At 43.6% G+C, this 13,851-nt stretch overlaps 1 protein-coding gene across 3 annotated transcripts in view; it reads right to left on the reverse strand.

The window, feature by feature from the left end:
- Nucleotides 1–7,098: 7,098 nt before the first annotated feature.
- Nucleotides 7,099–13,851, reverse strand: part of KCNQ3 (potassium voltage-gated channel subfamily Q member 3) — a 294,819-nt gene continuing 288,066 nt past the window's right edge. For all 3 annotated transcript variants that reach the window (XM_081501155.1, XM_081501158.1, XM_081501156.1), the window contains 3 exons: nt 11,993–12,091; nt 10,154–10,238; nt 7,099–8,074 (listed from right to left, as the gene is read on the reverse strand). In XM_081501155.1, coding sequence (XP_081357281.1) covers nt 7,358–8,074; nt 10,154–10,238; nt 11,993–12,091 — 901 coding nt within the window. In that variant the 3' untranslated portion in view covers nt 7,099–7,357. The remainder of the gene's footprint in view (nt 8,075–10,153; nt 10,239–11,992; nt 12,092–13,851) is intronic.

Below are 13,851 nucleotides of genomic sequence, written 5' to 3' on the forward strand. Positions count from 1 at the left end.
GGGACATTTGAACTTGTTTTGTTGAAACAATGAAAGGAAATCCTTGGGGATAAAGAACAAGGGGCACTTGTGGGATTATCTGTAGCCATACCAAGCTCCCAGAGCTAGTGGATTCCAACATGAACCAGACAGATAATTTATGTGGCATTATTTTCTCCCACCGACAGCTGGAATGTGAAACCACTCAAAAGAACAGGCAGGACCACCAAATAGCAAGGGGAACAGTCAAGGCAAGAATCACTCCTCTCTCTAGAGACCCAACGGGACTGCAATCATTCTACTGGAAAGGTCACAGGGTGGAGGAGGGCAAGGCTTTGTGGAAGATCCCAGGGCCTGTCTGGGAGCATTTCCTTTGACCTGGGAGACCTGGGATGGAGAAACAATGGACTTTGGAGGTACATGGGTTTTTGTTGAGGGCTTCTCATTCTCAGCTTCAGTTTGCTCATCTATAACATGAAAACGGTAACACTTCTCCAGTGGGACTGTGATGAGGATTGCATGAACTCGAGAGAGAGAACTCTGATGTCCCATGCCACTCAAAGCAAGAGATCAGGGCATGTTCCCCTCTCCCACTCCCCTGACCACAATCTTGTAGGCAGAGGAAGAGAACAGAACATTGAAAGAAAACATGCTCTCATTTTGTCTTACTCTGGGATGTCAAACTGCATAGTCCATTTGACAAGTCTAAGAGGAATTACAGATATATTCCTAATCTGTGGGAAAGGCTTTTGACCGCTCAATTATAAGTCACACTCAGGTTATTCTTACATAGAGCCCACTTGATTTATTTCTCTCTGAAACTTATTTCAACCCCAGACAGTCTTTAAAAACACTGGGTCACCTATTGCCAACCAAGAGCTTGACCATCTTTCTTTCTATCTCTTAGGAGCTCCTGGTTCTGCCTGATTAGGGAGAAATGAATATCCTGCTACTGGGTTTAACAAGGGCTGTGGGGCAGCCCTGCTGAATTCTGGAAAATCTATCCCAAGCACAGCATGAGTGGAAACCAACTATGGAAACCCTCCTTTGAGCCGACAGAGGCTTGTTCGCTTCCTAAAACAATTTTCTAGTTACAGGAAAGTAAGATATCTGCAGTTAAATTCTGTTTGCTTCTTTGTAGTTTTGGTGAAGACACCAGAATACTAGGCTGTGATATGAACAAGACAGACATTCTGGGACAAAGCGAGAGGAAACAGGCTGTGCCCAGGAGAGACCCAGAGAGCCCCACACAAAGGGTCAACTTTAGTAGACCTGGTGACTTGGGGCCCAGAGAAATCACATCCCATTTCTTAAACTCGAGTCCATAATTTTTTTTTCAAAGAGAAATCCTGGTAAATGGATTTATAGATAAGGATGTAGTCTGAGACATGCCTCTGAAGCTGAATAGGTCTAAGCAATGTACCAAAGAGATGAAACGGTCTATGCGTGGCAGGACACAGAGGGGACAAAGTGGGAGCAGTCAGGGGAGGGAAGGGGAGGAGGGCTCTTCTTTCCTTTTCTCAGCATCTCACAGGAGCAGTGGTATTTCTATGCCTTTGAAGATAGCAGGGTTTTGGAAGAAGGAATGATGTCATCTTTCAAGGCATGGGATCCTCAATCATATTCCAGACGGGAAGATGTCTCGAACATGTGTCTGCTTTTGCAGTTGCTCCAGTGGACTGGGAAGTTTTCTCTCATCTCCTGGGCTCAAGAGCAATGCTCTACTCTCACTGGGTATTTTACTCTTAGTTTTTGATCTCTAACATCTGGTCTAGGAGTTAGGAGATCTGAGTTCCAGATTCTGCAACACAATCACTCATTTAGTCACTGATCAAGTAAATGTGATTTCCTTGGCTCTGAGCTTCTGCTTCCTGATATAAAAAGAGAAGTTGTTTTTCTAGGTGACTGATGTCTCTTCTCACTCTGAGCATCTAAGAATCTATGAAATTCTACTTTCCTGCATCTATGATAATAGAGGGAAATACTAGTCACAGTTTCCCTGCAGGCATGCTGGAGCTGAGACTGTTCAAAGCTGAAAACAAAGCCCTCTGGGGAGGGTTTCAGCAAACTTAAACTCTTTCTTGGAAGCTCTCCACTCATTTCTAGCATTTGTCTCACAGACATCATGGCACAATTGACTCCTTGTTGAAACCACTCATCTCTTTATATTTAATTATTCCTATTTGACTTTACCACCTACAAACTGTGTGTTCCAGGGAACTCCCACAACCCGAACACTGGGATCCAACAGTCCTGGTCTCTTCCTTCTGACATTCTGCTTTTCCTTATTTTGATGGAAAAAGGAAGCATTTTTATTTCTAGAGATGTCCTTATTTAAATGGCAATTGTGAGAGCGCCTGATCCTGTCGTGTACAAATTGGTATTGTATCTTCACCACTGCTTTTTGGAAAAAGATCTTCTAGCATAAATTTAGAGTTCATTAGTTACACCAAAGACTCAGGCAACGGAGTCCACATATACTGTAAAAAAATGAACATGAATGGTAGTCACCCAGATATGGCAGTCTCTGTATTAGGGGTTTTATCTACATGAATTAGTTCTTTTGAAAATAAAAATTTGCCAGAAAAGCCAAACATGTTTGAATATAACTCAAATTTTCATCCAGGGCATCTCTATATCCTCCCAAGCTCTTAGGCATTTTCCACTCCTTGTTTCCTAAAGCACTAAATCTATGCAGACAGTATCTGCTTCTGACCTGGGCATTGTGCTACCTGCTACCTGATTTAGGCTCAGGTTTAAATAGTGTAATATCAGTAACACAAGAACTCTGGGTTGATTTCAATACAAAGAAAGGACTTAACAGTCTGTTTAAAAGTTCATCCTGAAACAAACAAGCCTTCAAAGACAAGTGAGGACAATGGGGCAGATTCCTCCGAGTGCCTGCGTTCAGAAAGCAAAGACAATCCTTGTGGTTCTAGGTGCCTTGTGTGTGGATTCTAGGAAAACCAAGAGCAGTTACTTGGCATCTTCTGGAAGAAGCCTGGGCTGAAAATGGCAGACTGTTCAAAATTCAGTTGACATCTTAGGACACTGGACACGGTTCTTCTCTTGGCCCAGAAGAACCTGGTCTGTAGGTTTCTAGAAGCTTTTCTCTTGAAATAGATGCTGTATATTGGTCCTTACTATAAGCATCTCTTGGTCAACACAATGAAATGGAACTGTCTCAGTTCCTTGCCTGGTGTCCATTATGGCAGCAATTTGGTGAGGAAGAGCAAGCGTTTCTCCAAGAACCTTCTCAGATGCTCTAAAAACTCTCCTTCCACAGCTTATCTGGAGCCATAAAGTTCAAAGCATGGAACTTAAAGTCCCCGTAGGACCCATTTGGCCTTTCCTGAGCTGATGGGGTCATGACCACTTCGATGCAGAGTTTCACTTTCACGTTCTTCCATGTTCAATCTCTCACTGATTTCAACCTTGGAAGCATTCCTGTCTATATAGAACTGTCTTCAGGGATGAAATGAGGTTCTTTCCACTTTTGGTAGACACAGTTTGAAGGAACCTTTAATAATTCAAGGCCACTAGAGTCCTAGATTTTGATTTTTCTTATCTCTGAATTTCTGGTGCATTGTGCAGTGCCTAGAAGACAGTGGTGCTTAATAAATCTTGGCAATGAATAAACAAATGAGTGTTTTTATCATGCTTATTTGAGTGGCATAGAATTATGACAATGATCTTGGCCAGTTATGAGCAGCTCCTGTTATATTAGCATTAACAGTTAATAATGTCTATAAGTAATTATTCTTTCAACTCACAGTGTCTTAGGAACTAACTGCCTTGCACAAAATAGGCATTCGATGCATATTGTTGATTAATGAACTCATTTGACCTATAGTATACCTTGGGATTGTCTGGTTTTGTTTTCATGACACTTAGAGCTTTATAACATCAATGCCATGTCTAACAAATCTGATTTCTCAGCTTCCAGAACAAACACGGTTAGTAAATAGAACTTTCTCAATTTGATGTGTTTTTTTCCCCTTTTCCTCTCACAATTAAAAAGAAAAAACTTCCAGAATTTTCTTGTGTGCTAGTCTTTGATAGTCCAAACTCAAAAGTACTTTCTTCTCAGCCAATAGGATCACCTAACATTTGGAAAGTGGATTTATCTAATTAATTTTGATACTACTAAAATAGGATCTCTTAAATTTTGCATATATCATGTCGTAACATACAGAGATTGAATGCATATGATGAGGTCACAGTTTCCCTTGAGAAAGTCATACTTAGTTCTTATAATGGAATTAATTTGTCATTATTTCATGAAGTTCAGCTGAACCATTGTAGTTTCTTGGACAAACTTTAGAACCACTGGTATATCTGAGGTAGAATAATCTCAGATAAACCACTGGTATATCTGAAGTAGAATAATCTTGGTAGAATAATCTCAATTTACCAGTAATCTTGGTAAATGGTTATTTATCAATTCTGTTGGATTATTCTAGTATGCTGCTTCTTGGTTTGACAAAAAGATGTTTGTAGAAGCACATACTGTTTCTCCCTATAACCTATGTTCAATCCTAGACCCTGAATTTCTACTTCATCATGACAGCCATGTTGATGATGTCATCTGTGGGCAGGCAACTTGAATAGAGTTTGGTTTGCATTTCTGGAATGTATTTAAAAAAAAAAAAGGGAACAACAAAGCAGAATATTCCAGAAAATAATTTTTCCTTTTTTGTTTTCTTAGATGGGAAAGAATAGCTCTTAAGATTCTTATCATTTATTCATTCATGAAGATTAATTCACCTTTTTCTACCCTGATACTGCACTGGGGCTATGTAATCAACACAAATCCAATCCCTGCCATCCTGGCCTTCTGACTCAGCAGGGAAGTTAACGTGCCTTCTTATGGTTTGGAACAAAATACAAATTCCAGTCCTTTGTCAGTTACTAAAAGAACCTATGGAAATCATCTAACTGTGGATCCATGATGACTATTTTTAACATGAGGATGAGAAAGTCTCACTTTTCCATGTGGGAACTCCATTGAGTTCTTGGAAAATGCCTCTACTTATAAGATACTGAGACCAGTATGTTCTGCAGGGGTATTAATAAGTTAGAAAAATAATTGGCATGTTACATGGCTCAATCATTTTTGATGAAAGATTCCAGGAAGATCAGAATCAAGAACCAAGCCCTAAGGAAGGAACATAGGCTTATTGGGTCATCAACCCCAGTGGCACTTGCAGCCATATTATAGGGGGCCAAGAGAAGGATCAAATGACCCACACCCTTTGCCCTTCAAATGGCCAGAAAGTCCAATAGCAAACCTTAGGGGAGGGGGTTTCATGTCTAATGTATGTGCACATTCTTCTGTATTTCTGACCTGGGACTTAAAGGTCAACACCCATCCATTCATGGGTCTCTCTATGTACAACTTCCTTTCTACAATTCACAGTGCCAAGGACTTCAGGATTTGGTTGTAAGTTCCTAAAGTCAGGGGCTGACCCTTCGTTATCACTGTACTCTGAGCCTTTTATGAGATATCTGCTGACATGTGGTTGAAAGAAACCCACCTCTGAGGAACAAGCTCCTCTCTCCAATATAGTGTAAAATCCTTGCATTAGGTAATGATGATGCCGTCAACCTCGTGTCTGCCACAGCCACTCTGGCTCTTGACAACAATGTGAGGGAGAGTATTGGTGGGATGCAGACATTCCGTATCAATCAGTTTGATGGTCACCATGGCAACCATCTACAATGGCCCTTAGACGTGTGAAAAGAGTGAGACAATAACACTGCGGTGGAGTCATTTAGCTAATTAGCCCAAGCCTAATGGAAATCTTTCCCATCAACATGTTTCAGAGAGCAGTGACATCTCCTAACAGGATGGCTTCTGCTTCATATTGATATTTATACAGGAGGTCAGTGCACTCCAGCTTGTCTGCTTACACTTTAGCTAGTCTTATGGCTACATGTGGTTTAAAATATCTAGAGGGGTAAAACTGGATGGTTCTGGAAATTTTGCCTGTTTGCATGTCAAAAATGTTGTAGCTTCCTGGTACTGATTTTTTTCTGGATCCAGAATGCAAAGCATGAGACAAGCACGTTTTGCAATAAAAGCAGACATCCCCCTCCCACTTGGATAAACAGTCTCATGACTGCTTTCTACACAACACAGAGTACAGGCATCTTGGTCCCATTGTGTAAACTGCAGCGCAGTGTTGGGAGGAGTAGACCAGGGCCTGGAGAGAGTCAGCTGACTGAGATTTGAGTCCCAGCTCTCCTGGGGGATCATGGGGGCATCCCAGTCATCTCTCTCTCTTTTATTTTTTTTTAGCTAGAGATATTTAATTTTTTTTTTTCCAGGTCAAATTCAGCGGTTCAACAGCCAGTGATTATGCTGGTTGTTGAACTGCTGAATTTGACCAGCCATCTCTCTTTACCTGGCCTATGGTTTCTCATTTTTACAAGAAAAGTCTTGGACCAGATAATTTCTGTGTGCCCTCTTGAGTCCAGTTTCTATTTGACTCGGACATCTTGTATGAGTATCATAGGGAGGAATGTGAATTGGAACCTTGTCTTGAAGGCACTGAACTTAACTCCTGCCCCAAGGGGCACTCCACTGCTGATAAATTTTGTTATCTTTGGCTATATAAGTTGGGAACTATTTTAATGTGCGTGTGTGTGCTTTCTCCCTGCCTATTCACAACTCATCCGAAATGTTACATTTGACACCACCTTTGATAGATGAGGAAACTGGGGCACGAGAGTTGACAATGACAGACCAAGTGAGGTCCCTCTGAGAGCTCTCAGAAGGTTTTCCCAGCTTTTCCTTAATAAAATAATTTTGTAATTCTTAGTTTGGGAGATATGATGCTATCTCATTTCTGCCCTCACATTTTAGCTCAAGAGGCAACCTCCTTGGTACATGATGCTTTTTTGTTGAGGGAACTATTTGCTTGCTGTAGAAAACAACTAATCATTGGAGTGTTTTACACAAAGGGGCAGTGATGTGAGAAGCAACGGAAACGACTTTCTCTGCTTACCAAACCAAAACCCAAAGCAGCCAACCACACAGAGACATAGCACGGCTCATCCATGATTTCTCCCTGTACTGGTCCAGTCATGATTCAAAGTAAGAACAGTGGATAAATGTGTATCCTAAAGAGGTTAGCGGTACCATTTTATATAGTGTAAAGTCATGCAAACCATGCTTGAAAGGAAGCGGCTTCATTGTGGTGACCGGGGGGGAGGAAAAAGGCCACGACAAGCCCCCGCCCAGGTGGGGCCACCACGCACATGCATGCGTTTGATGAGGCCCCCGGTGATCTCACGGGGACATGGCGGGTGTGAGAGCAAGTGAGCTATACAAAGTCTGTCTACATTACAAGGAGGAGTCAGCCCACGACCCCTTTTAAGTGGGCTTGCCGGAAGGGGTCCATATCGAATCAGAAATGCCGTCCCCCGTGGACGACAGAGGCATGGAGCCACTGGGTGTGAAGGGGTCGGTGTCCGTGTCCGTCTCACCCTCGGCCAGGTACCGTTTCTCCCTCATCCAGCTCGATCCCCCGCTCGGGCCAAACGCATAATCGTCTCTGTCCTGGGAGATGCTGAAGCCACTCGGCGAGCGTTCCAGCTCCTCATGGTTGACCGACATCAGGGACAGGGGCGTGTCGCTGTCCCGGGTGATGCTGCGCCTTTGCCGGGGGGAGACTCGGTCCGAGCAGGGGCCGTGCACTTCCGCTTGGGAGCGGTAGCTCCCTCGGGAGTCGAGAAGCGTCAAGATAGGCAGGACAGTGGGCCTTTCCGCATAGGTGGTCGCATGACCCTTTCCAGAACTGGGTCCCCCTAGGGGCAGGTTCACGGGGTCGTGGGCAAAAAACCCATAGGGGCCGACTTTGTCAATGGGCACCTGGTGGAAGCTGTAGGGGGCATCGGGGGTGCCCGTTTCGGAATAGTTACAGATGATGGTTTTCAAATCCGAATCCCTGTGGTCCTCTTTCCTCTCGGCCTCGTCTGGCGGGGAGGTCCCCTTGCTCGGGTAGAGGTCAGTGACGTGCACCTGGAGCCGCTCCATGTGCTGCAGATGCATGTCCACCAGGAAATCCAGTTTCTTCCCCATGTCGTGAACCTGGAAAATACAAGGAATTGGGAATTAGTGCTTTCTCCGGGCCTGCGGGTACTTGTTATTGGTGGTGAGGAAAACCCATAGCATTTACTTTCCAGAAAGGAAGAGGGTTCTTGGCATAAGAACTTGCCGTAAGTCATAATCTTCATAACAGTTAACTGTCTTGTGTCTCTCGATTTTGAGCTTTGTGCATGGATGCGTGCACGCGTGCTCAGTCAGTCATGTCCAACTCTACAAAGGCTTCTCTGTCCATGGGATTCTCCAGTCAAGAATGCTGGAGTGGATTATCATTTCTTTCTCCAGGGGATCTTCCTGGCCCAGGGATTGAACCCATGTCTCCTGTGTCTCTTGCATTGGCAGCAGATTCTTTACCACTATGCTGCCTGGGAAGCCTGTATGGATTCCTGCTAATCTAAAAAAAACAGGGTAAGGGCTTTCCAGAAACCTGAAAGCAGAGACATGGTGGGAGGATAAGTTTTACCCAAGGGGAAGGTGGCCTTGCTTCTCCTGTTTGGATCCAGGAGGAGGAGTCCTTGATTTGTAAACATTCCCTTAAAGAAGCATCTAGATTGTCTGTGCACATTCCCCCTACCTGGGGACGTAAGCCCCATGGGTACAAGGGCAGTGGTTAGCAAGAGTTGTGCTTCTTAGAACTGGAGATGCTCCCTAGAACTGGAGGCCAGTGGAAGGTACACTGAGATCAGCTGCATCTACCTGTTCCTACCTACAAAATTGAGAACATATCAAAATCATCGTGAGTGCACAGACACAAGTGTACATGCACGTGCGCATGGGATGTTCTTCTCTGACGGTTCACAGCTCACCAGGAAGGACTGAGGGCAGGTCTTCCACACCCTCTTATAGCTGACACACACAAAGCATAGAGCAAGGTCATGGCTGAGTTGGTACCCGAGTCTTAATAATAACTAATCCTTCTCTAGCAGTTACTATGCACTTTAAAGTTGTTTAATTTTTCATATTAATTTTCTTACTTAACTTATTTAATTTTCATAACAGCCCTATGAAATGGATACTATTATTCTATTTTTCAGTTGAGGAAATAGAGGCACAGAGAGATGAAGTAACTCATCAAACATCACAAAGTAGGTAAATGGAAGAGCTGAGACGACCAATTAAAATTTAACAACGGAAAAGGATATTCTTGACATACCAAAAAAGGATAATTATTCAAATTTTCTCTTATCTCTCCTACACAGATCCAATTTTGGGTTATGAATAAAATAAAAGGATTGATAGGAATCCTAAAGGAAACTGACAGTGCTATTTATCTAGTATAGTTGGGTGTGTTGTATGTTTAGTCGCTAAGTCATGTCCAACTCTTTGTGACCCTATGGACTGTAGCCTACCTTGCCATGGGATTTCCCAGGCAAGAATATTGGACTGGGTTGCCATTTTCTTCTCCAGGGGAACTTCCTGATCCAGGGATCAAACCTGGGCCTCCGGCATTGCAGGCAGATTTTTTACCAGGAAGGTGGGCTTCCCAGACAAAGTTGGGCAAACAATGCTAAAATACAAGCCACTTTACTGAAGAAATGAGAGGTGGACTTCCTGGGGTGCTGTGACTGAATGGGTTTCTTTCTGCCCTGAATGAACCCCACCCATAGCCTGCCCTCCTCCAGGCCCCTTCACACAGGCCACACACTGACCCAGATTTTCAGGGAAGGAGGATTACGAATACAGAAAAATACAGAAAATGTGAAGAAGGGCACTAACATTCCTTAAACCCCATGAAGTTCATGATCATAGTAGCTACCATTTGTTGAGCATTTACTGTGTGCCAGCTACTATTCTAGGTAATTTACAGGTATCAGTTGATTTAATCCTCAAAGCAACCTCACAAGGTGTTAACATCCCCATTATACGATGAAGAAACTGAGGCTCAGAACAATTCATTCCCTTGCAAGTGATTGCCCAGCCAGTAAAGTGCTAAATCAGGGATTTCATTTCCAGATCTCTTGATGAATGGCAGATACTCAAGTCTGTTATCTCCCTATGAAAAAAATGACATTTGAAAGTAAATTTCACATACTTGTTTTTGGGTGCGAGAAAGGAAGGACCTACCTGCCTTTCGACTTTCACAAACTTCCCCATCATGCTTTGGTCTTCAGTTTCTGATGTGGATGGTCTGGCTACATAGGGTTCATTCCTAGGAAAGAGCCCATAATGCTGTAAGATGGTGATACCTATTTTTGCTCTGCAGGGTCACTTCAGCTAGGTGTGCCATGGTCCCTGGAACTATCCTGCTCGTTCTCAGGCTTACAGAGTCTGGAAGAGCCCATGGGACTCTGCAGCCCATGGGTGTTGGGAAAGGCCAGCGTTTCCTGCCTTCACCAGGGATGTCTCATGCTTACCATGTTGACTGTAGCAAAATGTGAAGCTGACTATTCCGCTGTTCTCGGGAAGCTTTGTGTCAAGGTTAATACACCACTTAACTGTGCCCAGAGTGCTTGATTGCTTTAAATTATGTTCCTTGGCCTTTCCGTCTCAGACACTGGGTGAGGATGGAGCAGGGTTGTCTCATCTCAGGAGCCAATATTTCATCTGTTCCATTTAGCTAAGACTGGAAAACAGATGCAAAATCTGGAAAATGATGCCAAAGATAATATTCGTAGGGAACAGGATTGAGACATGTGCTGCGTTTGCTCCTTGGCCAACCACAGTTCACATCTGCCTAAATTTCAGTTAGTTTCAATATTGTCCTATGTAGAAGAGAACTTTCAGGAAATCTAGCTACTGCTTGAAACCATTCATGCCTGGTACTTTCTAGGCAGCTGTTTTTTCTCTAGGCTACTTACTCCTTCTAGGTCCCTGGACAGGTTTGGGTTGAGCAGTGTTTCTTTTTTTTTCAGTCTTTGGCTGTGTTGCACGGCATGTGGGATCTTAGTTCCCTGACCAGGGATCAAACCTGCACCCTCTGCATTGGAAGTGTGGAATGTTAACCACTGGACCGCCAGGGAAGTCCCGGAGCAGTCTTGAATTAAATCAGATGTCAAAAACCAGTGGCCTGTGTGCTGAATCCAGCCCACCAGTGCTTTCCTTGGCTTGCACACGGTTTTAAACATTGGAGCCATTCAAAAGTGGAGAATTGCACATCAGATCTGAATATTCAGCTTTTCTTGAGAAACTAGACTATCTGGAAACAGAGGCTCTCCTTTCTTAAAATTAGCAAGAGCAGAACTGAGGTTCTTCAGGGCCCTGTGGTTCACTCCTTGTTAGTCTAGCCCCAGAACTGAAGCCAAGATTAGATGCTCTGTATCGCCCTCCTTACACTCTTCCTTCCTTAATGATAAAGAGCCTTATTATTATACACTGCATGACATTTCTTATGCCTACCTCCCTTCACTCATTTATGTTATTGATACTTGCCTTGAAGATACTGGGAAATAAAGAAGTGTAAATGCAGGCAGCGGGCTTTCTAAAGGATCCTTGCTCATCACCTATAAAAGGACAATTTTCAGACAGTTTTTCAGGGAGAGCAGAGCTGCTCTGGGGCCCGACAGCTGACTTCCTTCTCAGTCTCTGGGGCTGATGAAAAAAAAAAAAAGCCAAAACAGCTGGCCAGGAGGAATGCCTTGGGCTCTGCTAACATGAAGTATTCTTGCGGTTCCAAAAAAACCCTTCACAAGTCTCCTTTTATTTTCTAACTAGGAAACCGTCAGTTGCATTTTCAGTAGCCATACAAAGGAGTGTGGCTGCAAGGCTTTTATACAGAAACCTCTCAAACGGCCACAGGCTGGAATAGGCTGCAGGCTCTTTCTCTTCATCTTATTTGGGGGAATGGCAACCTCATTCCCACAGTAAAGGAACCCAGCTGAGACTTGGGCATGGGGACTTGGGCATGGGGATGCGGTGCGGGCTTTGGCACCACACAGCCTGTCACTCAATGCCTCTGGGCCCCACCTGGGAGACTGCTGGGACGGGTAGGTGAAGGCGGCTCCTCTCTGAGACTTCTTATGTTTTGGAGTAGATGGAGGTCCAGGGGTGAAAATCATATCTATTCTGAAAGAGAGCACACAAAAAGGGGGGGTTTACATGACACAGAACTTTGTATGAAAAGAGAGGAAAGCAATGTATTCTCTTTCTTCTGTGGTCAGCTGTGGTTTTGGAATATAAAAGAGAAGAGCATAAAGAGAAAGAAAAGGGGAAAGGGGAGGTGAGGAGGAGAGAGAAAGAGAAAGAGAGGAAGACAGATGGAAGGAGAAAGAATTTCTAGTCTTAATGCATCATCTTTTTTTTTTTTTTCTTTTGGCCCAGTGGTACCGAGAGCATCTCTCCATCCCAGAGGAGAGAGAGGCAACCGAAGCACTGAGACAGGATGACAGCTGCGTCCTGTTACTTCTTATAGGAAATGTCAAGTGTGCTGCAGCAGGTCTGGTCTTCCAGCTCTTTCATTCCACACAAAACCTCTAGTTAGGGAGGTTTTCCTGCTAAACCCTAGGCTCTGTTTTCAGCTGTGCTCTCTTTTCCCTGAAGCTTGGCAGGCTCCTCCAGCTACTAGAGGGATGAATTCAATAGTTGCTCCTATAGCCCCCCATCAATGTCACCCTGAGCACAACAGAGGACAAATGCCATCCCCCCACCTGGCACTGAGCTGCAGGGCTAGGGTGGGTGCAGGGCATGGAAACAGCCTGGGAGGCTTATCACAGGCCCAGGACTGCAGCACCCAGAAGGAGCCATGGCTCTCTATGTCCTTCTGCAAACCTAACTGCTCCTCCAGTGACCCCGTACATGCATGCATGCTAAGTCACTTGAGTCTTCGCAACCCTATGGACTATAGCCGGCCTGGCTCCTTTGTCCATGGGATTCTCCAGGCAAGAATACTGGAGTGGGTTGCCATGCTCTCCTCCAGGATATATGTACATATAAGTATATAAATATGTACAAGTATTATATATTTCTGAGTGTGCTGTTAGTAATCATATTATGCATATACATCCACTACAGATCACATAACTTTTTATCTTACTATATAGATTGTAAAAATATCATTTGATGGTGGCATAGCTTTTTAATGAGACCAGGCACGATTCTTTTCTTAATCACTATTTATATAATGGAGGCAGTGTGGTGTGTTACAGAGGATGTGAGTTTTTTTTTTTTAGGATAGATGAAATTTATTTACTTAAAGCTTTTTATTTGTATCAGATAACAGATAAAAGTGCAAAGGATGGGAGTTTTGTACCCAGCTGGATCTGGTTTGACTTTCAGCTCTGCCATCTACTAGCTGGGTAGTTTGGGACAAGTTCATTGTCCTGTAAGCCTTGGTCTTCTCACTGGTAAATGGCAGCTCTAATGTAAATCCTTATGGGGTTATAAGACATATATGTGAAGTGTCCAAGTGATCAACAAAAATGGTGGTAATTATTAGCTAGGAATCTATGCTGTTTCCATATATTCACTGTTAACAACTAACACTTGATGAACTTTTAGTTGAGTAAAAATTTATATTTGGAACTAGCCAACTGGACTCATTTTAGATAATCTGAATTTTGTTGGCATATACAAAGGATCAGAGTCAGGGATCAGTAAGACACATGCTTTTTCTCTCCCTGAGGCTTGATCGGACTGTTAATCTTGGCCGTGTCAATTTCATAGAAATTCTCCTCAGCTCATTTGATCTCATGTTGGTTGGTCTTGATATCCCTGTTTGCTGAATATTTTTGTTCTTAACATTTCTCCCCTGCATTGAGGATTAGTGGATGCCTTTCGCCCTCAGCTCTGAGGTCTCCCTGGCTGATTCCTCAGCAGCCAGGAGGGCA

This window comes from Giraffa tippelskirchi, chromosome 6 (assembly GCF_054371585.1).
Source record: "Giraffa tippelskirchi isolate mGirTip1 chromosome 6, T2T-mGirTip1v1.2.pri, whole genome shotgun sequence".
NCBI classification, from domain to species: domain Eukaryota; kingdom Metazoa; phylum Chordata; class Mammalia; order Artiodactyla; family Giraffidae; genus Giraffa; species Giraffa tippelskirchi.